Below are 24,509 nucleotides of genomic sequence, written 5' to 3'. Positions count from 1 at the left end.
CTCTTGAATTTGCTGCAAAGTGAAATTGGGATGTGAATAGTTCAGAGATGTTTCTCAATACATTAAAGAGAGTGTGTGCTCAATTTTTTCATTTTTCGCACATTAAATAGTTTTTCACCAGTTCAGTTGTCCTGATTATTTGGGGTGTGGCTAAAATCAGCATCAGCAGTTAACATGAAGTAAAAACTTTTATTGATGATTTCTATAATTGGTGGTAATAAGAAGCAGATTAAAGGTCCAGATCCCAAATGTACGTCACTATTCTTTCAGAATACAGTACATATCAATAATTGCTGGTAACACAGCAATTTTTTTTTTTTTTTGGAGTCAACTAGTGCTCCCTCAAGTCTCTCCAGTTTGGTCCAAAATGCTGCTCATCCCCTCCGAACTGGAGCTCGTAGGAGGGAGCTCATAACAATTCTGGGCTCCCTTCACTGGCAACTGTACAATTTAGGGTTCATCTCAAGATCATTTTAGTTTTTAAAGCTTTTAATGTTTAAATGGTCTTTCCCTACCGTACCTGCCGGGCATTTGTTGTTCCACTTCAAAGGCTGTAAATATATTCAGACTTACAACATAACTTTATTTGATCCCTCTCACATGCATACCAAGTGTTCCTTTTCATGAATAACACAAGAACAGCTCATACAGCAGAGTAATGTTCCATTCCGTTCAGTGTGCGCTGGAGAAAAATGGCCATTTGGGGCTTCTACTTGCACCCAGAAGTGAGTTTTGGGATGGCGTTCATTTCGAGGGAGCGATGGCAGCTCATTCTCTTCGCTTCGCTTGCGATCAAACGAGACTTGCTCGGTCCCAAGCTTACTGTTTTTTCTACATCTCAACGCTGAGAAATAAAGTAATGCCAACAGACACTTTACATGTACAGTATCGCATCAACAAGAGCTTATCTTTTATTGATGCACTGATTACCTGCAAGTTTTCCCGAAGCCCATATTGTTTGTTGAATTATTTAGCGGGCAGGTCCACGGTGGATCAGCCGACTCAAGTGGGCCTGAAACTATTCAATAACGCCTCAACACTTCAAAGCGGAAAGTCATGCGATCAAAAGGGGCATGCGTGGTGTCTTTTGATGCTGCTTTGGCGTGAGAATGGCTCATCTGAGGGAGAGCGCTCCTGTCAGTTTATATATTGTACTGTATGGGCTTGACCAGACACGTGGGATTATATACATTCATCGTTGCACCGTCCTTCTCTTCCTGGCATCAAGTGAGGCCTTATTAATGGGCAATTAAACTTTCATCAGCGCTGAAAAATAAATGAGGCAGAATCTTGTGTTTGGGAACAAGCCATTTCAACACTGCAACACTTCAATTAAACAATATCACCTTTATGGGCCACCGGGTAACCTCAGTTTAGCACTTTTTTTTTTTCATTCCTAATGGAAAACAAAGCATGAGGCCGTGGCCCTGCTTGGCTCATTGAGCATGTCATGAGCTACATGAGCGGTGGATTCACAAGGCAAACATTTCTATGAAAGAGGACAAAGAATATTCAGCCACGCTCCCTGGCTTTTTATTGGAAGTCTTTGTGAACAGAAGCAAAGCAAATATCCGAGAATGTATTTACTTGAGCAGTGGCATTGGAATCAAGCTAGTTTTGAAAAGACACCTGAGCAAAGCAATAAGGGAGATCCAAATATAAGGCCTAGTGAGAACATTAAGGAACAATACACTAATATAAAATACTGTGAAAGCACTTTCACTGCAAAATATTATTGATTAATTAAAATTTCATGTATGTGTACATGAACTTCAACCTCCATGAGTTATACTTTCATTGTCTTCTTCATGCTCAAATATGCCGCTATTCACAAACATTTGGTCATTTTTGGTATTTATCATGACCCACTAAAAGTGGAAATGATATGGATTAGTTGCTGTCATACGGTTATTTGTCTTTTCCACTCAAAAATCTCCAAACAAGCTTCAGAGTTAGCATCTCTCTATTAGCACTCTCCTTAGCTGATCAAGCTAACTCGTGTTCGTAGCCATGTGTCTTTTCACTGAGCCGACCATTCTGTTGGGTTTTATGTTATGTTTGTTTCTATTAACTTATACGAAACAACCAGTAATTAACTAATCGGTTCTTGTTGGTTTAGCTAACTCTTTTATTTGCTCTCTTATTATATCTTTGTTTCGCTAATCTCTTCTTCCGCAAGTTGAAGCAACAGTTGTAATAGAAAACTCAAACCTGGAATTTTTTTTAAATTGTGAAAAAATATATTATAAGAAGACTACTCATATGCAGTACTTCCAGTAACGTTCAGTGTAGGTAATTGAGAAAAAAGTAAAAGCATTGATTCGACTGTACTTGAGTAGAATTACAAAGTTCTCACTCTGGAAAGTACCTAGGTTAAAAAGAAAATAAACTTAGAATTTTTTTTATAGTGAATTAAAAAAAAAATGACTGGAATAGAGTAAATCTTTCCAAGCACAAAAAAAGTTTCCTTCTTTTATTTGCTCACTCTCAGCAAGTCACACATAGTGCTCGTATGAAAGATTCTAGTAACCGACAGCAAACGTTTCTCTTAAAATAATTTAATGAATGGGGAAACTCTTGGTTTGTCTGAATTTGTTGCTTTTGTTGCTAATGCTCCTTGATTCCATTCCTCCTTTTTTCCACCATCTCTGTTTTATTCTGCCTCTAAATCCCCGAGATCTAATCAATCAAGATCTCAATTCTCAACCATGGTTATCTTTAACTTTCTCTATTTCACCTTTTTTACGTTGCATCATCATCTGTGAGGGTTGAAAAAGTAAGACACCTATTTTGGCACAATATGCATCAGAATCTACGTGTCTGTTTTCAAATATAGCTAAGAAAAGCAAAAAGCCGTCAGAAAAATTAAAAGTCAACTAAAGTACAGATATCTGAAAAATCCATGTAAATATAGTCACAAAGTATACTTAATTACTTCCCACCGAAGGTAAGTATCTCTTCAGTCAATCTGTTAGGCATGACTAACTTATGACAATTGTTCATGTCTTCTAAGACTTATTTATTTGGCCAGGCAACTAGTGGCAATGCAAACATGAAATGTCATGGTGATCTCAAAATGATCTGAATCCAATTTTGCTAATAATCAGTGTTCACTACAAAATTGTAAAAGTTTTATAATGAATCAACACCCTTTTTTCAAAATTTGCTAATGGAAGCAATACCGTTCTTAAAAAAAAAAGCACAGTAGAGAGAGTGCTAAAGTTTTCCTTGGTATGTAAAAACACCTCGGCTAATAATTACAAGTCTTCTCGGTAACTAAAATTGAATACATCTCCAAGGAGAGCTGAGGGCCAGCAAGTGTCACCGATGAAGCAACCTGATCTATTTAAGAAATCATAATTAGGAGCTATTCAAGGTCAGGGATGGAGTATGTTATCTCACTGGGTGAGATGGATAAATTATGCAGGAATCTCTGTCCACGGAGGTGTTTGAAGCTTCTTTTAGTCTTATTTTGACCGCGGTGTCTTGTTTCGGGAATGCTGAGAAGCCCCGCTGTCTTGCAGACACATTTCAAAATGCGCTGCAGCCAATGATACACGCACCAACTACCAATCCAAGTTACACCGTTAAAAAAAAAAAAAAAAAATCAAACGCTGACAGGCTGGCTCAAGGAGTATTGCACTGAATATATAAAAACCTTCCTTGGTAACACTCCCTGCTGAATGTGGAGTATAGTAATGAAAAGGCCAACCTCTGCGAACGTTCACACTCCCTGAGCTGCTGCTGTATTAGTAATATGTAGCACTATTGAATCCACATTTTAATTGAAAAGGGCTTCATATACATATCTATTAAGCATGGCCGCGTCCATTGATCCCCAGTGAAGCGCTGCAGAGTGTGGGCCGAAAGCGTGTTAATGAGCAGGATGATTGAGTAGAGGATAGAAAGGAAGTCGGCGTAATGAAGACGCGCGCGTCTATAAATATGTGACATTCAATTAAACAAAAGGTGCCAGTCGTCGCATCGTCAAATGCGATGACAAAACAGGCGCTCATTAATAACCTCGAGAGTTGCGCGCACACACTGCTAACAAATCCAATAATGAGACAATAAAGGCTGTCATATATTCATCTAAGAAAAAAAAAAAAAAATAGCACCATTAATAAAGGGTTTTTAATTGACTTCCAAAAGGGGAGCAGCACGTCGTCTTGCCCTCCCAGGAAAGGACAACTGGTGGACATTATTGATTATGTATCGCACAAAATGAGTTCCCAAAGCTCATTTTAAACAGAATAAGTCGCACTTAGAGGAACATTTTTCACTTTTGAGTGTAACATTTCTTTTTTTTTTTTCTCATTACTTCTCCCTCCCGCAGCTCAAAGGAACAGATGAAAAGCACCAATTGGGGCAAAAAGGAATGTCAGACTGTTCGTCAAACCCGCAGAGATTTATAGCCTCCAGATGTAAACTGAAATACGCCCCCAACACCCCCTCCTTTTTTCTCTTAACATTCGATACCTTCATTTCACATGATGGAAAATCATGACACTCGCTCGCCACTTCATTGGATACATCTAATGACACCCAACGGGCATTTGATTACATTTCCTTGATGGACTGAGGAGAAAGTTAATGATCAACTAATGAAGTACACGCTATTTTACTACCATTGGGCGGCAACCAATCCAGGGTGTGCACCACCTCTCATTTGGCTTATTGAACTATCGTGAAGCTCCGCAAATAAAGCCGCATTGTGTATGAGCACCTGGAGGCACTTGGAGGCACTTCCGATCTTGCCAGTGAGCAGCAAATATTTTTTGGGGTTCGCCAGGTGAGTCACTGTAATACCTAAATTAATTTCAATCATTTTCCTTATGACCGCATTGAGACATTGTAGTTTGACTGCTGCATTCTGAGCTCGAGGGGGATCCCATTTGAGAATACTTGAGTTTGGATGAACATAAGTCAAAGGGGAAGAAATGATCCATTCAAACAATTCTAGTACGATATTTGTGACTAAAGCCGTGGTTGTTTAATAAATTTGATCCTTTCCCTCGTGTTCCGAGTAAAAACAAGCCTCCTTTCCATACCGTGCGTCTCCAACAATAGCAGAAGCCAATTTTGCTATTATCGTGACGGAGTGTGGTGCAAAAGGGCACACAGCTCTGCTCATTTGAGCCACCCACTGCTTCCTTGAACTTAAAAGTATCCCTCGGGTTATTATTCACTCATTCTTTCTAGCAGCAAAGCACTCGAGTTTTTCTGCCCGTCCATTTTGAATGGAGCAGGAAGCAAACCGGAAACTAATTTGCTGATCATTGTCGAGATTGCAAGTGCTTCAGAGTGCTAGTACACGGAGTCCATAAAAAAGCTTTTGTTTGCCTACAGATGCTTCAAGATGGCGTCATAGCACTACTTATGCTAAAACAAAGCTCATCAACTGACTGCAAAATTGTTTCCTACAATATGGTGGCAAAGCAAGTGCTGCATCTAAATAAAGCTCATCAACTTCATGGCAAAAAAAAAAAAAAAAAAAAAAAAAACACAAATATGTGAATTTGCAAATGCTAAGGCATGGAGTGTCATTCTTTGCAGACTACTGTCACAACAACAACTGCAAGTGTGTGAATCTTGATAAAGATGTCATAATAGACCACGCTACGAAATTGGCTCCCAATTCTATGTCTGAGGGTCTTTCAGAAAATTTCTATCATGAGTTTGACCAAAATTCATGCTCTTGCGCTGCCTGTTTATTTTCATTATTTTTTTCTACAATTTTTTGTTTCTTTACTTTGTTTTTAAATGTCTTAAATTCTTCAGTTTCTCATGCAAACATGATGGAGTTACCATGTGTCTGTAAAGCTGACTTGCCGAGAACAAAAGTGACATGTGCTGTGTCTACCTTAGCAGCAAAGGACGAGCTGGGCTTCTCCAGGAGGTCCCAAAGTTTCTTCCTCTTCTCCGAGCAGCACGTGGTGGTAAACTCCTCTCCTTCCCGCTCCCTCATGTTCTCCGCCTCCCGTTTGAGCTCCTCGTTCATCTGCTCCTTCTTCTGGTGGTACCGGGCCTGGCAGCAGGACTCCAAGTAGATCTCGTCGATGCCCCAGAAGTCCAGCTCTTGGCTGAAGGACAGGGCGCACATCTCCTCCATCATGTGCAGCTTCCCCGTGCGGTAAAAGTTCAAAATGGACGTGAAGGCGCCGGGGTGCCTGTCGAAGAAGTACTCGTTGCTGTCCAAGCTGTAGTCGTCGCAGATCTCCATGATGGAGTCGTGGGTGTTGCAGTCTCGCAGCTTGCCAAGTCTCGTGCGGGGCAGGCGGTCCAGTGTCCTCCACAGGACCTCGTGGAGGAGACCCCCAACATTGAGCCTCACCCGGCGGGTGTGCTTGCTTCGGATGATGTCCACCGCGTCCGGCGGCTGCGCTGCGGACGACCTTGCCGCCACTTTAATCATCGTCGCTCCAGTCGCTCAGTCAGTGCCGAAGATTCGATGGTAGGTGTTAAGAAGACATGGTCCTTTGGGTGACCTCATCAGGGTCGGAACTCTCTTCCTGTGGCTGCAACAACAACAAAAAAAGGAAAAAAACAAACTACAATGTCGTTCTTGTTCTGAGCGCGGACTTTTATTTATTTATTTATTTTTTTTTTTTTTTTTTGTGATGAGGTGATGGCGGTGTTACAGTATACTTAATTTAGAATTAAGAAGTTGTGCCCCACCTGGAAGACGTACAGTGTAATAGAAGAGGAAGGTGAAGGTTTAAAAAGATGAAAAAAAGACTTTCTTAACAAAAGACAATTAACAAAAAGACATTGCTACAAAATTATCAAGTCAGCCAATACTCAGTCAAGAATAGCACTGAAGCTCGGCTCATTGTGGGGACACTACATCAAATTCCTTCACAACTCTCTGTCTCCAAAAAAGTATTCAGCAGTCTTGGCATCCCCACCTTCACATTACACTTCCACAAGGCCACTGTGTTCACGTTCGAGCCAGAGCGCACTTTGTCTCTGACTGATATAAATAGCTAACTTGGCTTACATTAGTTTTCCTTCTTGTATTTGGTCACGCAAATGAACATAGGGTCATAGAAAATGACTCTAAAGATATTAAAAACGGCAAGACTATCAAAAAAACATCTATATTTTAGAATAGCAAAAGAAGACGAGGCTACCATTTTGTTAGTCTTCCTCAAAGTGATGTTATACGATAGTGTCGCATTTCTAGACAAGAGAGAATGACAACAAGCTCAAAGGAAAAACTTTAAAAGGGTGTTTTCATAATGTTTTTTAACTGTGTGGAAGGAGTGATTTTTTTAATTCAATGGTTTCTCTGAATCAACTGATTTCCACCAGGTGTGTCTGGCCTAGAAACAGGGTTTGGTTCTGCTCAAAGTGACACCTCCTGCAGTGTCCTACAGCAGAAATGTCAAGAGGTTTATCCACTCATCAGAGAACAGAATAGATATATTAATCTGCTTTAGGAGGCACAGACGCTATTCTTGCTGACAAGGGTGGACGCGGGGGATTCCAGTAATAAACTGGATTTATATGCTACATGACTTTAGTTGGACTCACTTGCTAATGTGACTATTATTAATCGACACTTACTCCATTTTATTTGATCTACGGGAGCTATATAATATCCAAAATTCAGCTTGTATAAATATAAAAACACTATCATCGATAATTGAATAATTGAATGTGTATATATATATATATATATATATATATAAAACACACGCAATTGACGGCAATGTTTTTGTTTTGTGAGTTGTGCAAAGCGCATCAACGTTTCAAGATTAACGTTGGACATCATATTGAAGTTAATAGTTTTCAAAATGAATTTTCCAACTAGATTTTAGGGACACCACGTCTAATTTCTGCAACATATATGGGGAGTCTACGGATGGCAATTAGCTCAGATCCATATTACAGAATGGACCCAACCAGATAAAAAGAAACAAACTAAAACTCCCATGAGTGTAATTGTACATAGGTCTATTTTACACATACGTTTTGTTTAATTGCCAACGTCACTTTTAATAATCAAGTACATATTTCCGAGGGAGGATTATTGTATTTTTGGACAGTTTGAGAGCTGTCCAGTGCTGATGTGACGTGCTATGTCGCTGTCTGGTGCTGAAGCTATGCCGTTAAAAAAGAAAATCATCGCAGTTTTCACATCAACTCCAGCAACAACGAATCAAAGTGCTGATGGTGCGTTGTTATCAGAAAGTTGAACATACAGGAAGATTACAGTGTTGTAAACACAAACAAGCAAGCCAAGAAAGTGTTCGTACGTGTCTCCCGTGCAGCCCGGATCATGTCATGGACGTGCGGCGGCTTCATTCCAATCAGACCCGCGCGTAAAGGTGGCGAACCCGTCCGGATCTGCTGCGCTGGGCTTGGAAGTGAAGAAGGCATCATGAGCGGCGTGAAGACATAATGGAAATATTGTCTTCTTCTCCCACTCTCGCTCTGTCTCTGTCTGTTTTTATTTAGTTTTTTTTTTTTTTATCAGTCGCGTTGTGGTCAGCCGCTCGTCCTCCAGGTGAGAATCAACAAGTCGACCTGTCGAAGACTGTGGGTTCGGTTCGGGTGCTCCCCTTCGCACTCGCGGTGTGCAGCATCCAGCTGGTCCGCCGTGCACTGTGCACTGCTCCCGCTGCCAGGCTTTCTTTCTCTCAGGCTCCTCCAGCTCACTTTTAACCCTCGCTCTGCCAGGCGGCTGCACCAGCAAAGCCAACGCGTACTGCGCGACCAAGGAGCGCACGCCAGCCCACCAGATGTCGCTGTCTTTCCTACAATGCAGATTAGAATTAATACAATACAGATTCGGGTGTGAAATTAACTGTTTGCATAAAATTGTCCGACTCACTTCTTCTTCTTCCTTTTGCAGGTTTTGTAGTTTGGTTGTACAATATGATAGCACTTTCGCTGTGCAACAGGGCAGTCGGATATCAGTCGTGGAGTTCTTTCTCTGCTGGCCTAACATAATCAAGAAAGCGCGATCACATTGATGATAATAAAAGTTTCTTTAATTTTCTATATATACATATATATATATATATATATACACACGTATATACAAATATGTATATATATATATCTATATACATTTATGTATATATATATATATATATATATATATACAATTTGAATTCAGCTAGCTTGTGTTGCCTTGCAGATTTCATAGTACGCCTTCAGAATCAACCGTGAGGGCGTCTGTGCTGTGTGAGCGATACACAGCCTAACAATGTGTATTACACGGTACAAATTGTTACAACTGTCAGGAAGTGATCAGCAGCTTCCCGGGTCTTATACAAATCTGAACTTTCCACTCACTCTCCAAACATTACGCATGCATGTCACAGTGACAGATGTGAGCGGCAGTGTTTAAAGTACAGATAATCGTGCTCTACACATGAATTATCACCAGTTAACATAAAGTAACATGTTTCTTAAATTATGGAATGTAGGAGACGTAATGGAGGAGACAAACATTATCGGCGTTTGAGCACATCCTGGAGGGGGGCATTCGATCAGTGATAGTGGTGGCCCTTCCACTCAACATTAACCGTTGAAAGAGTATGCCACACAGGGGCGGAGCGACAAGGTGGACTGATCAAATTGTGGCCACCCTCCTACCTTTTGATATTTGATTATTACCTGCTAATTTATATGGCAGCATATGGAAAGCACTACCCCGCTAGCAACCCCAGTGCGACAGTGGGAATTTGGAAAATTCACCATATTTGGAAGGGGTATTTTACCTGCACTACTAGTCCACAAAAAAGTTGAGGGGATGGAAAAAAAAAAAAACACCAATCGAAAACAATTTTAAAAGATATTGAAAAATTTTTTAAAGGAAAATAATCTGCAAAAATGCAAATCCACGGGTGCCGAACGGACCACAAGAATGCATGGGTGCCAAATGTTAGAAAGCAGTCAACTCAACACCCTTTTACTTTTTTGTTCATTTGGGTTTTGGATTTCATCTTCATCTCAATGAGTACATTCACAGATTAAAAATGTCGCAAGAAAAAGGCTCAGCTACAGCGAAGGGGAGCATAGTAACTTTTATGGTGGGGGGGGTTGGACCTAAATCCTCCCACATAATGCTGACACTGAAGAAATATTTCATGAATTGAGTTGTATAATTGAAATGTGCAAAACGGAATAAGGGCCTAATAGATCACTGATATTTAGCTGGCTGACATCGAGAATCAGCCCAGATTGGCCAATTCTGCAATCCGAATCAAAAAGTGCTCTCCTCATCAAACCAATGCAAAAGACAAAACACAGTACTTCACATTTATTTATTTTTAAATAACAAAATAATTATAAAATTCACATTATAAATATAAAACACAAAAGGATGAAAGGCGTTTCGACACAATACGCTGTACATAGAGTGAATATGCTAACATGAACATACAAATATGCGTTTAGAGTGCAAAAACCTAGTGCATCTTCCTGGCTCGAATGCGCACCAACAAGTCTCCCTTTGGTTGGAGCATCCCAAATCCATAGCGGCTGGTGTCTATCTCTGGCAGCTGAGCGTTTCTGTCACACAATTCCAAATCCATTTCCAACACCAAGTACACAAACCTGAATAAGAGATAAAGAAAAGACAAAGTGGGCTCCGGGCTCGGATAATGGGAGGTCTAGAAACATGGCGCTGATTCCGGCACACTCACTGTCTGATGGTATCGATGGCAAACTGCTTCCCCACACAGCCATTGGTGCCTGCGCCCCACGGCATGGTGTAATATTTCAGCCTTCTGCCTCCTTTGTAAAAATCCCTTTTCGCCGATCCATCTTTGTTCAGGAAGCGGTCAAACTGGAACTTCTGCAAACACATTTTCAGAACCGTGACGTGTTGGATTTGTTTACCCAAATCCCCTACAATGTGTTCGTCAGGGCAAGTTTTAAAGTGACCTTGTGATGTCCTTCCCACGCTAATTAGCGGTGATTTTGTTTCACTGCTAGGCTAATCCCTCAGAGGCGCGCAGCTGACCTCTCATTGGAGGAGTTGGCGTGCCGATGGGGAACAGTCAGATTTGTGTGGGATTTCTTTCCACCTCCCCCATGCAAATGTTCATGCTACATATACTCCCAAGTGGTCCAATCACAATTCGCCTTTTTTTATTGGTGAATTTACCTATTCACATTTTTTTTTTAAGTATCCTACGTTATTTGGTAAAACACACACACATTTGCAGTTTTTGCGTTCTTTTGATAACATTATAAAAAGAAGCATATATGTTCTGTATTGAGAGCACAAAAAAGTCCGCCTCATCAGCCTGTTTGAGAATTGAGCAAAGGGGAACGTCGCCGCCAGCGGCTAGCATTAGCTAGAATAGCGCTAGCATCTAGAACAGCAGTCCCCAACCACCAGGCCACGGCGGGCGGCACAGATGAAAGAAAAAAAAGACTTGCGGTACTTCCAATTCATTTATTATTTAAGGCTGAAAACTATTTTATTTTGAAAAAGGAATTGGCTTCTCTCTGTTACTTTGGACTCTTGACGGATGTCAAGTTGCGAAAAGTCGCATTACGCCAAGATTAAACCCATAAGATAACAAAATGAGTGAAAAATAAATAAATAAAAAATAAAACATTTGTTCCTACCTTTAATTGTCCTTAAAGTATTTTCCTATGTCGTTTTCAGCACTAGACAATTTCAAGATGCCTATCAGAATGCTAGCTAAATATAAAACGAAAAGGCCAATAGAAGAGTGCCATGCTTCTTCAACACCGCACGGCAATTTCTGTCATTTTCACTTGCACTGGAGAACGGTAAGGTCGGAAGCACTTTAAAAGAACAAGAACGGACAGAGGACCATTATTGTTATGAATAAGGACGGAGTGCCGATAGCAGAAGGGTGCCCACGTTGTGGACGGAGGACGGACATGCAAACTAGGGTAATGTGCCCATCTCTGAAAATAGCGCTTAGACGCTTCTCCTCTCACCCATGTATCTGAACAGAAATTACGCAATCTCATTATTGGATTTAAAAAGAAAATCAATGTAAAACACCGACCAGACATGTAAAATGAAGAATAATTTAATGTATTCATTACTATTTATTTATCTATTTATTTTTTACTCTTCTCATGTAGCTAAGGGGAAACTGAGCCTGCCCTGACCGCACATCCCCAGGCGATGTCACATGGAATCAAGCTCTCGGGTTCTGTCGGGGAGAAACCAGTTCTCTTTGAGACTTTAGAAACAGGAGCTTCAGGACACATAAATCCCGAATCGCAAGACAATGTTCATGACAGACCAAAGCTACAGAAAGAAGGAACAGCTGAAGTTTCCAATCTAAGATTGGCAAGCAGAACAAAGTCATTTTCGAAGGACAGTTGTATGCTTTGTCCCGATCTTGGAACTGATGTGTTCATGTTGACTTAGTTTTCAAGGAGACTGTTGACAGCTCAAGATATCTCATCGGGCCGATCTGCAAATAAAGTGACGCACCCGTTTGAAATGGTCTCGCCTGTGGCTGATGAATCTCAACAGAGACAAGCTCTGTGTTCGTGGCGGGCTGCCTGGATTGTTAGGCAACATTACAGTCTTCCATTTATGTACCTGTACCTGTGTACTTCAGGTCATCTGTAAGCCCTTTATCTTAAAGGCGAATATAAAATGAGTTTGAAATGATATCAAATTGTTTTAGGTAACATTGTTTGAAGTGTACAGTATTCATGTTGGACACTAGTAAAACATTGGATATCCTAAACGGTCTCCATCTGCCGCAAATAGCTGTACACTGTCAGCAAAGGTTTAGATGGAGTGGGGACAATTACACTAGCAACAGGAACACTCACCTGCGGCTCTGGGAAAATCTCAGGGTCCATTTGAGGGCTGGTGAACGGGAACAAGCACACTCGGTCTCCTTTTCGCAAATGGTACTCTTGGCCATTCGCCATTTGAATGGTCTTCTCCTGCACTACCTCTCTGGTGATGAAGGGGGCAGCGGTGAGTCGGAGCGTCTCCTCCAGGGCACTGTCTGGAGAGGACGGAAAAAGGAATTTACGACTGAGTGCCGTTTTATTTTTCAAGGTGACCTTATTCTTTGTAATATAAAGCAGTGGACCCCAATCACCGTTCTGCGGATGGTACCGGTCCGTGGGCCAATTCAAACCGGGGTACACCCCAAAAAAAATAAATAAATAAAAATAACGCCGTACTTCTGGTTTATTCATTATTCGAGGCTGACATTTTAATTAAGAAAATGATCAGCTTCTCACTGTGACATCGGACTCTTGAGATGCCGAGATGCCAATTGTCTCGGTCGCATTTTGATTATATTAAACCCTCAAGCTAGCAAAATGAGTAAGAAACAAACCACGTATGTCGTATGAAGACTGCTCTCCACAAAATGCGGGGACCAGCAAATTTATTAATTTAAAAAAAATGAATCCTATTCTTATATTTTTTGTTGCTGAAAAACATTTGCTCCACACTTTAGCCCATTTATCAGTGATAGAGTGAAAATGAGTGGAGTTAATATTAACTTTGCAGGGTGACGCACCTCTAAATTTTCTACGGACGCCCTTAAAATTTCAAGTAAGAGGCTACTTTGCTAATAGTAAAAAAAAGTAAGTCTGGAGCTCTGGTTGAAGCTATAGGTATGTAACTTCTGGTTCCGAGTGTTGCCTTTCACCCACCGAAGACTGGAGTGTTTCCACGGGAGTGGAGAAGGGACGTTTCTGTTGATTCCATCTGGGAAATCTGCTTGAACTCGCTCCTCACCGCACTCAGCGCTTCAGGATCTGTCAACAAGAATCCCAAAAGCCAAAAGGCGGCGGGACCGACGTTACCCTGCGAGCAAACAAAAAGAAGACAGTGAGGAGCCTGTCCTTTTTGTTTCACGCTGCTGTTGCATAGCGACTGCACAGGTACTTGTTTGGCAAAGACAAATAGGAGCACAATGTGACATGCAACTATGGGCGGGTGTTTGGAAGGAAAAATGTTCAATAAAAACACACCACGTAAAAAAAACCAGATTGTCCTTTCGTGAGACTCTCCTCTCCGGATTGTCTTATTTTGGCAAGTACAGATATGGTTTAAGTAAACAATACAAGGAAAATCATTCGAATCCCGACGTTGCCTACCAGCTGCATCCAATTGGACAAAAGAATATGAAGTAGCATAATGAAGACAAGTTTCTGTTCTGAAGAATTTGACATAATTTTCAAAACTAATAAAGTCAGTTCTTGCTCATATTAATGAACTAAATTTAATATTTAACTAGAGTTTGACTTTCATATTTTTACTTTTTTTCCAGGGTGGCATTCAAAATCAACAAAAAGTCATTTTGTGAATATGCTCAAACCACAGTCAGATACAAAATGTGCATGAAATTCAATATGAGTTGTCCTAGTGGAACTGATTGGGAAATGCCTCCCAAAAAAAAAAAATTAAAAAAAAATAAATAAAAAAGAAATTATCAGACGAAGTAAAATGTGTTTCACGTCACAGCTGTGGCGCATATCAAACATTTAAGATTCATAAAATCAGTAATAGTCTATAATCATTTGAATATGTTGATGACATTTTCATAATCTTATTTTTCAACATGAAGCTTATTCATGTAATTTGGTTTGCCTCAGACATTTTGTGAAGTTTTTGGGAACACGTCATATAATATACAGTAACTTAATAAATCTCCAACATTAAGCGGGGAGTTTGCAATAAAAACAAAACAAAAATAAAAAAATAATATCACTTTGTTTAATATGTATCTTTAGAACTTGCTACTTGTTCTGACCTGTTAACTTTGTTAGCCCAGAAAGTGTTTTGGACTGTTACTCCAACACTAAATATGTCTAGTTAGTTTTTTTGCAAGGCGGTGGTGTTCTGTGCCCGCGGTTGAACAACATATGATTGACACCTTGAAAGTCACCTGTCTCTGATTGGTTGTTTTTCCTCAGGTCCCATGGTTTCTTGAATATGAAATTATATACAACTCTCAAGTAATGACTGTTTTAAAAAAATATGACTAAAAAAGGATTTATTTTTTTTAAACTTGCAAACGCCCACCAGAAACAACATCAAAACTGTAATTCATGTTTATGACAAACTCATCAGCCTACTTTTATGAACAACGGCATTATGATGAATACACCATTTCTGGTGCGTAAATGGGTCTTTATGATTAAAATATCATGTTTTAATGAAGCCCAGCGAATGCCTCACTCGCTCAAGTGTGACTCAGCATCACTTCAAAGTTGTGATTCAAAAGTTGGAAATAAAACGAAGGCGACAAGTGCAGAGCAAAATGATGAGTAAGTTGCCTGTGGGGCCAAGTTGACATCTGATCAACACGTTTAATACAAAGAGGGCCTCCAGCAGGGCTGGAGGCAAGATGGAATGAGTCAGATAAATGTGAGTGGACCTTGTATCCAAAGCGGCACACACACAAGCTCAATTAGATTTTGGGGATACATTTCTGTTTAAACGTTAAAAATGTGTTGTTAATCATTCAGGGGTAAAAAAAAAAAGACATTTAAATGAATTCGAGCACATAAAGGGACGTAAAGTAATAATACTTAGTTCCTGTACTCCAACTAACTTGGATTTTTTTTTTTTCACTTGCTTTTGTTGTTAGCAAATTCAGGTAAGGTAATTACTTAGTTACCATTTTGTTAGGCATTTTATTTATAATCATGGCTTAAAAAAAAAAATAATAATAATAAATTCTTCAAAGTACAAGCACTAGGTAAGATAATGAAAGGGGAAACATTTAGTGATAATTTTCTTTTCCATAGTAATCAAAACTATTTTATATACAGCAACTGAATCGTTTTTACTTTAGCATATTTTTGTAAGTACATTTTCGAGGTATGTAGTTTTTACTTATCCCAGAGTCTTCTTTTTACATAAGCAACTGTACTTTGGACTTCGACTTAAATGCAAGTATGTGAGTCCTTTCGCCGCCTCTAAATAAAAGTAGAACGAGAACAGTACCCTCATGTGGAGGGAAGCGGAGTATTGCAGTTCAAGTTCAAAGCAAGTTCATAAGGCTTTCAGTGTTTCCTTGTCACAAATGCACAAAATCGCCATCCTGATGTCACGCTCACCTGAGTGGCCCAAAGTTGCAGCAGAATCGCCCGCTTCTGCATCTCCTCATCCGCCCCGTCCCGCTGCAAAAGTCGCCTATAGGCGTAAATCCACGCGTTTGACCCCGAGTCCTCCGTCTGACCCGCCGGGGCCAAAAGCTCCCACAACTTGTGACGAGCACTCTGAGCTGTCCTCCTCTCCTCTGTTAGAAATGAGAAAAAAAAAAAATGAAACCAAGTCCAATCAGTGAGTGAGTCATTGCAATACATGAAGGGTTTGAATGTCAGCGATTCAACAGACAAAAAGAAGAGACGTCAGCAAAGGTTAAGGGGTGAAAGCTATGACAGGATATGACAGTAACGGATAGGTCCGTGTAATAATATTATGACTGTGGAATAATATTATAACTGGCAGATGTCACTTGGAAGCTGACTATATCATACTAAAAAAAAACAAAAAAAAAAACAACAACGACACTGCACGGAGCATATAAAATATGGTGAACATGTGGAGGCAGGAAGACGGTAGGAATGTGAATCATATCTGACAGGTTGTCAAATCTTATATTTACTAAGCCAACGCATGTATATATATATATACTGAAAAAAAGTCAAACCGTCGTTAAACACGTGGAAATGTGAGGGCCATTTCCTACCCTAAATTATATAGTAAATTTAAAACACAATTTGATGGTAATCTTCAATTTTTTGGGGGGAGGTTTGCAAGTACAATACAACTTTGTTGGAAAACTAGAATCATCACAAGAAAATCCCGAGATTTCACAATCTGTGGAGTGCTCTACATTATGACTTGCACTTTTTTTTTTTATTTAATTAGAGTAATACATTTCGCTTTCCATGATATTTTAATAGTGTATATCGGGATGTACTATGTGTAGTGCATTTCACTTATCCTCATTGTACTTTGATGTGATTTATATTTCTATAGAAAAATGACATGTGGGCTTCTTTTGGCGTATCACTGATATGAAATCAGGTCATCAGATAACTGTGTGAGCTCAGAAAACAATATGACATTGCAACAGCAGGACAGCTTGCCAAGACTTGTCAGTAGTACAACCAAGAGCAAAACAAGAAGTATCTTGGAGGACCTCTCGCTCATAAGCCACAACATTTTCTGACCTGCCCTTTTGTTCCCACAGCAGTCATGGTTTAAGATTAAATGCTTCTCACAACAATGTTGTTGTTTAAGTTTTTGTTTATATATACAATGGTGCCTTAGATACGAGTGACCCCATTGGCGAGTTTCTCAAATAACAAGCTATTGTCGGATGATTATTTATTTATTTATTTTTTTGTTTTGACTTGCTCGTAAATCTTTAGATATGAGCGCTGCATGACGGTAGTTAACTCAACTAATTTGTCAACAAGCAGCAGTTTGCGTAATGAACAAGCGCTTTCTTGCCACCGGCAGTTGAAGTTCACCATCAAACGGAATATAAAACAACGAAAATCAAAATCATATAACTTTGTCCTACAATATCCCGCTAGCTTAATGCTAATACACAATGCAAGCGCCATGAAAAAGCTAATGAATAGAATTAGTTTTGCAGAGTTATAACCCTTTCGGAACACCTATTTGTACACAGACGGTGGAGAAACACATGTGGACAGACAATGTAACATTACTCACAGGCATATATTCTTTATCATCTGAAAAACATGACTATAACTGCAATTTACTAATTCACTTCTTCATGCGTCTCTTTGGAACACATACCAAAAGAAGTAGAACAATGTCCATAGTATTGTAGCAAATGTGACAAAAAATGTTTAATTCTTTCCATTCTATTTCAACAGGTCGCACCTGCATGTTTTCAAAAGGAGAAGATTATTGAGTGATTTCACTCAAAACGAATTAATGGCATTTCCATTCATTCCAATCTGGAAATAGCATTTGAGATAAGAGTTTGTCACAAACTTGGTCACTGAATGACTGTCTTTTTAAATTTATTATACTTTAAATGCCACTAGTATATATAATGGAAAAACCTTTTGTGACTAATATAAATATATATGATATTTTTATGATATGTTAGATAAGATATATATCCTGGTCCACGGACATTTAAAAAAATATTTACACCAACAGACATGGGCACACGCACACAGTTTAATTACATCCTTGAGGTACTATTAAGCGTACTTGAAAGGGATCATTATCATTACTAATCTCCTAAATTCTACTCAGTGTTGACTGATGGGTGTAGATCAACAACTACTATAAATCATATCCATTTGGGATCGTCGCTACGGAAACCAAAAAACAAGTGCAGTGATGTCGTCAAGGCAGAGTGGAGGGACGAGGTGAGTAAGTGCATTCTGTGAGTCATAGCATGAAGTGGAGCGGACGGCACCTCCCATCAGGTGTTTAATTCTCAGTGGGTGGTTAACGAGTCATTACCTGGCTTCAAGGTTCTTCTTGCCAACTTGGTTAGGAGGCTGTCAAACTTGCGGTACTCGTCATAGACGATCGAAGGATCGGCGCTGTTATTATTTTGTTCTCCCCCGAAGAGCGTCTGGTAACCCGCCCTACACAAAAAACGATTGGGGACATTCAGGAATCTCGTGATGTTCAACTTCAAGTATTTTTCCACTCGCCCATTCAAAGCGTTACACACGGGGTGTCCCAGCGCTTGCACATCGGGACACGTCCCAGATGCCTTGCGGCCTGACGTCGCACATCTCATGTTTGCCTTGTTATGCTTACTTTAATCACGAAAGCTCCATTTTCATGCAGGCAAGCGGAAAGGAGTCATCAAACAAGTCCGCGAAAGAGCGGGGTCATCCGAAGTTTATCTTGGGCAGTTTACAAACAAAGCAACATAGGCTGGTATGTAAGCAGCGGATTCAAGACTCAGTAAATTGAATTCAGAGATTTGTCTATACAGTACATTTTTGAAACATAATTGCTCATAATGTCCAAAGACTGAGAACTATGCAGTTCACAAAATGTGGCTATACAGCATTAAACTCTTTTTCACCAGTTAAAGTTTCCTGATTTTTGAGTGTCGCTAAAACGGGGCCCAATGATGCACCTCAACTCCGGTATGAGTCACTCCCCTCCTTCAACAAAGTAGAACTTGACCACTTTTGTTCACATTAGTGTTGATCTGCGACAATTATAACACCCAGCTAGCTAGTTAGTTAAGCCTACGCCCTAAAATGCATTTTCTCTAAAGATAGACCACTGGCGTAGCTGCCTTAGAGTGCCTTGTTGTCAGCAGCAAGTGCACACACATTAGGTGAGAAAAGTGGAAGCGCAAAGAGGGGAAAAAAAGGGACATTTTTTTCCCTTTTTTTTTTTAAAAGCCTAACTTGACAACCAGCGAGCCACTTTAGAGTGCCTCGTAGTCAACAGTGAGTGCACGCATGACAAATGGAAGAAGATGGGGGAGACAAAATATTTTCTAAAATTATTTTAATCAATCAAATTCAGTCAGGGTAATCAACTATTTCTAAATTTTGTGTTAAATTCACAAAAAATCCATTTCCCCTTTCCAGGGACTTCAGGGCTTCCACCTTTCTTTCTACATGACGGCTTCTTTTGTCATAGCGAGGCATGTTCGGGTATGCGTGTGTGGGAGGGTGAAGACGTTACTTACTTGAAGAGAAGGCCGTATGAGAAATGGAAGAGTTCCGTCTGTTTCCAGTATTTCTGGTTTAGAGGCATCTCGGCTTGCAGCAAGGCCTCCAGGTGTCTGCTCATGGTGTTGTTTAGGGTGGCCAAATTCATCCCTTGGAAGTGCCTACGGTGGTTCGAAGGGACAAAGGCAGGTTAACTGCTGAGCAAGAATGAAAACTTCCTGATTGATGGGGTTGTGACAAAATGGAATTACTGTGTCCCAATAATGCACTTCAACCTATTGACTTGGCCCTACCTACATTTTCCCTCAGATAATGTAAGATGGGGATTTATTTTGCACAATCTTCATGATGATAACATGGAAATGAAAGAGCCACTCCTTTTTGGATTTAAAAGTATTCAATCAGTGTACAGTGTTCCCTTCATCTTTCGCACCGTTATTACATGGCAGATTTTTAAGAGCAATACTTTTCTCAGAGTAATTCGGAATTTAGAAGTGTCCACATTGAGTGTAGTGTCAAGTTGTGCTGCAACATGCGAGGCAGCGCTAAAGTCTACTGGAAGAGATGTGGTGCGAAGGATTTTTAAAGTGATTAGCTGTAGTTAGGTTATAACTATTTTCCAAAAGTAATTGAATTAGTGAGTGAATTACTTCTTCAGGAATGCAATTAGTAAGGAGGAAAAGTATTTATTGGGTTACTTTTTTTTTTTTTTTAAAAACCTTCAAATAGGTCAAAGAATTTGGAATTTGGTGTGGGTTTCATGGGCTAGTTACAAAGTTTAACAACATCGGAGGATACTATATTTAAAACATAGGCACAAAGATTAATTGACAACTCCTCGATTATCAAATTAATTGATAAATACTTCTGATAATCAATTAATAGTTTAGCAACTCAAAATTTTCTAAATCCTCGGAATTTCAGACGCTCACCAATAAATATTCTCCAATTTCCGTAGTCCTCCATGAAGCGGAGTGATTATCTTTCGGTAGACACAAGTAAACATTGGATTTTTGATAGAAAATGGTGACACACTTTTAGACATGTAATGGACCAAACCAAGAACTGAATAAGCACTTTACGCTCACACATTTGCTGCACCAATAATAATTGGTACAAAGTGTACTTTCTAAGTTATTCTCCATAACATTTCAGCAGTAAAGTACTTTTTACGTGTGATTAATTATCTTACAATGCCATTTGACTCTCGCTGATTCATTCATCTTCACGTTTGTGGTTGTTTTGTGCTTAGTCACTAAGAAGGACATTAAAAAGAAAATACTGCCTCTCGGTTTTGAGATTGCGCTGGTCTACGGAGCCCCTTAGGGGACATGGAAGAGAAAAAAAAATAATTTGCGTTCCCTCGCAAAATCTTTGCGTTGTTTTTTTTTTCGAGTGAATGTTTATTTATTTATTTTTTTAATGCGCGTTTATGTACTTCCGGGTCAGTTTGACTACCCTTGCCTCGAATGCGCTGCTGTTCAAGAGACTACAGTACGTTGGAGGCGGCACTAATCATGGAGGAGGGCTTGGAACTGTCTTTCACTTATTTGAAAACCGTGCTTAATAACCAGAACTGATTTTCCTTTCTTTGTATTTCAAGACAATTTCAAAGTAAAATTCAATTAAACTCGCCCACGGGTGAACACACTCCATCTTTGCTGCGTTTGTTTACACGGAAGATGACCCGGAAGTACATAAATGCGCATTAAAAAAAATAAACATTCACTCGAAAAAAAAACCAAAAAACTTTGCATTCCCTCGCAAAGTTTGCGTTCCTTTGCGAGGGAATGCAATCTTTGCAAGGTAACGCAAAGATTTTGCGAGGGAACGCAAAGTTTTTTTTTTCTCTCTTCCGTTTCCCCTAAGGGGCTCCGTACTGGTCTGATGAAAACAGTCTAAATGATATAATTTAACGTAAAGCGCCATGATATTTGGCAGTAATGGCAGCAGTGCTAACATGATTGAAAAAGTAATTACCCATTACATTGCACTTTACAGAAAAAAGTAGCACGGTCAGTAACGCCATTTTTTTTTTTAATAACGCCATTAATCCCATTGCCGTTCAAAAGCAAGAAAAAGAGGCAGAGAAGGTACCCAAGTGAGCTCCACTAATAATCGTTTCACATCAAATGTCAGCATTATGCTGGGAGACTTTTATTAAACTAAATTCTAAGGTTTTACGTAAAAGTTAACTGGGATTGACTAAGAACGTGACGCAAACTCTGTCTCTTATTTTTTGTGAGACATTAAGAACAGGCACTGAAAAAGACTTAAAAGTCAGTTTTTCCCCCATAGTATTAATTTAAATTCAATTGGTAAGGACTAACACTTTTAACCTGTTTATTTTTTTTTTTACATCCCTAATGTTCCTCTACTGCGGGCTGGGCCGCGAATTTATCTCATGTGATGAATGGGTGTGCACACTAATTCAGGTGCACCGAAAGTGAGCAATAATGAAACCAAAAGCTCTAAAAATAACTGCCCTTAAATGTAAACACAACAGGAGTGTTTACTGCAAAAAGAACAAGGCAATTAGAAACGGCAGCGAACATGAAAACCTGACATGACCTCAGGCCCTTGGGCGGAGGTGGAGCGAGGAGACAAGGACGTACCGTTTCATCAGCGCTTTTGTGTGAGCGGGTTGATGATGCGGCAGGCGCAGGTTGAAAATCCTCTCCATGAGAACATCTGCATAGCGCTGAAAGTCCAGAGAGCCGCTGTCGTTGATCACAGAGTCGTATGAGTGAGGATCCAGCAGCACGGTCACATAGCGCCCGACGACACGCACCTGCACACACACAAAAATAATTAGTTCTTTCTGAGATGAAAATATGCAAATATTGAAGCTACAATCGCATTTGCAAGTACACTATTTGGATAAAAGTCATCAAGTGGTGGGAAGCAACTCCAATATTTGTACGTTTTTCAGCTGGCCGGAACAATTTTTGAAAAATAAATAGCCTTTTTTTTTCCTCTTCAAGTATTGCAATTGCGATTTACGATGTGATTATTTTCATGGTCCTCATCGTATGTATGACCAAAAAAAACATATCATTCTTGCTTAAGCTTTACTAAAACTACATTGACAATAAATAAATAAGTTCCATCCACGGAACATTTTAGGTAAGGGACTTCCCCAAAAAACAACGCCAAGACACAAGTGAAACTTTGTGGGCGTATTTTGTGCAACTGGAATGTTTCATTTCATCATATTCATCCATTCATTATATTCACCCTTTTCTGAAAATATTTTGGAAACACTGTGTAGATACACAGAACAAGTTGAGCTCACCAAAACATTGAATAAATTGTTATCATTATGACACAATGCTATTGTACTCGGCGACAATTACAACCACGATCATAAACACGAATAATTATGACAATGTTAATCCAAACTGAACATTGTTATTGGACACAGCACCTGTATTGGATTTCACTAAATTGCGTTGGCTGTGAACAACAAATTCCTTGTCTTCAACAAACAGTATGTGGTCTATTTTTCGTTTGGAACACGAAGACCGGGCTTGAGGCAGTGGACATTCCGTTATCATCCCGGGATAAAGGGACTACAGTATTTATGTAAACAACAGAAAACTTTTGTTATTGTCACATGCATTCCCTAATATGCTTTCAATATCTATTTTTATTTCAATTGTATGTGAAAAAAGGCATACTTTTTCTGTAGGAGTACTGAAAAAGAATTTCCAACACCAAATACAAGCTTCATAAAGAAAGATATTTTACCTAAATGACATTGGAATTGTTTTATAGATTTTTTTTTACATTTCAAAGTTGTTATTATACACATGATGTAGTAGAACAGTTGCAAGTATGAGAGAAAAAAAAATCTAATTTCCAAGTGGGGTATACTCACTGTGAATATGTCGCCATGCTTTTGCTTCATTCGATTCAAAAACTTGGCCGCATCTTTCCCAAATTCAATTGCATGCCCCAGCCAGGGGATAGCGCCTTTGTCAAGAGGGGGATCACTCTCGGATCTGAAGCACATCAAGCCAAATCAAAGCAGATCAGAGTGCTGCCCCTTCATGCAAAAGCAACTTCGGTCCTTAGATTAAGATATAAAAAAAAAAAAAGATCAACCTGGATCTGTGCGTGACGAAGAAGTAGAGCAGCACCACTTGGACCAGTAGGAAGACAGTGAAGATCATCTCGTGTGGAAGTTGCTCTTGTCGTTGTCGAGCGCGTGTGCTCGTGCCACTCGTGCAGCTCGCTTTAAAAAGCACTTCCCGATGGCAAGCCAACAACCGCCCGCGTGTGCCGGACGGCTGGCGTGTCGTTTGAACGTCGCGTCACCACCTCGAATCATGTTGCAACCAATTGGACTGAGTCATTTAGCACTTTTATTGCTACAGCAACTTTGGAGACCAAAGCACTGAGACACAAATTTAGGAACCAAGTTTTGTGTTGGAATATATAAATAGTAATTGTTTGGTTACATGTTGACATGCCACTGACGTGTCTCTGAGTGACGTCACTAGAGCGATGCAGATAAATAAGGATGCATGGAGGATTAAGGACATTCTCAACAAGTAACCAAACAATTACTATTTATATATTGAACAGTTTTTTTGAAAGGGGACTCGAATGCCAAAACGTATATTTTCTCCCTGGACTTGTTTTAAGAACTCTTGAATTTTTCATGTACTTTTGTTGCTGATATTAAGTAGGCCCTAATAATAATTAAAAAAAAAGTGGCCCTAATTTGGTCTTCATTTAACCCTTTTTTTTGTTTAGTCTAGTGTCAGATAACGTTGCTTACATTAACTTACATTTCCAATAGTCCTCATTTAATTATCCCCCAAATTTTGAGCAACTGAAGAAAAGCAATTTTCAAAAAAGTA

The 24,509-nt window shown here is 39.6% G+C and overlaps 2 protein-coding genes across 2 annotated transcripts in view; both read right to left on the bottom strand.

The window, feature by feature from the left end:
- The window catches only part of LOC148327442 (potassium voltage-gated channel subfamily B member 1-like), a 47,359-nt gene extending 38,426 nt beyond the window's left edge, over nt 1-8,933 (bottom strand). Inside the window, exons 1-3 of the mRNA XM_088308212.1 lie at nt 8,840-8,933; nt 8,262-8,762; nt 5,864-6,518 (exon numbers count right to left, since the gene is read on the bottom strand). Coding sequence (XP_088164338.1) covers nt 5,864-6,415 — 552 coding nt within the window. The 5' untranslated portion in view covers nt 6,416-6,518; nt 8,262-8,762; nt 8,840-8,933. The remainder of the gene's footprint in view (nt 1-5,863; nt 6,519-8,261; nt 8,763-8,839) is intronic.
- A 1,328-nt stretch (nt 8,934-10,261) lies between these two features.
- Nucleotides 10,262-23,981, bottom strand: LOC148327441 (prostacyclin synthase-like). Its single transcript, XM_088308213.1, has 10 exons — nt 23,749-23,981; nt 23,522-23,645; nt 22,257-22,432; nt 19,659-19,802; nt 18,458-18,585; nt 16,054-16,235; nt 13,639-13,792; nt 12,796-12,977; nt 10,662-10,813; nt 10,262-10,572 (listed from the first exon to the last, which is right to left on the bottom strand). Exons 1-10 carry the CDS (start codon nt 23,814-23,816, stop codon nt 10,425-10,427), a joined length of 1,458 nt encoding a protein of 485 aa, XP_088164339.1. The 5' UTR covers nt 23,817-23,981; the 3' UTR covers nt 10,262-10,424.
- Nucleotides 23,982-24,509: the final 528 nt, after the last annotated feature.

This window comes from Idiotropiscis lumnitzeri, chromosome 11, assembly GCF_059441095.1.
Source record: "Idiotropiscis lumnitzeri isolate Australia: NSW breed Sydney's pygmy pipehorse chromosome 11, RoL_Ilum_1.0, whole genome shotgun sequence".
NCBI lineage: Eukaryota > Metazoa > Chordata > Actinopteri > Syngnathiformes > Syngnathidae > Idiotropiscis > Idiotropiscis lumnitzeri.
Note: the sequence above shows the minus strand (reverse complement) of the source record. Positions and strands in the feature narration are given on the sequence as shown.

Bases quoted from the DNA above. Each gene is read 5' to 3' on its own strand.
- LOC148327441 (XM_088308213.1), bottom strand. From the start codon at position 23,816: ATGATCTTCACTGTCTTCCTACTGGTCCAAGTGGTGCTGCTCTACTTC. The intron at 13,793-16,053 runs GTGAGCGTGACA...GTTTGCTCGCAG, and splicing joins TGCAACTTTGGGCCACTCAG to GGTAACGTCGGTCCCGCCGC. The intron at 10,573-10,661 runs GTGAGTGTGCCG...TCTCTTATTCAG, and splicing joins GCCATCGATACCATCAGACA to GTTTGTGTACTTGGTGTTGG.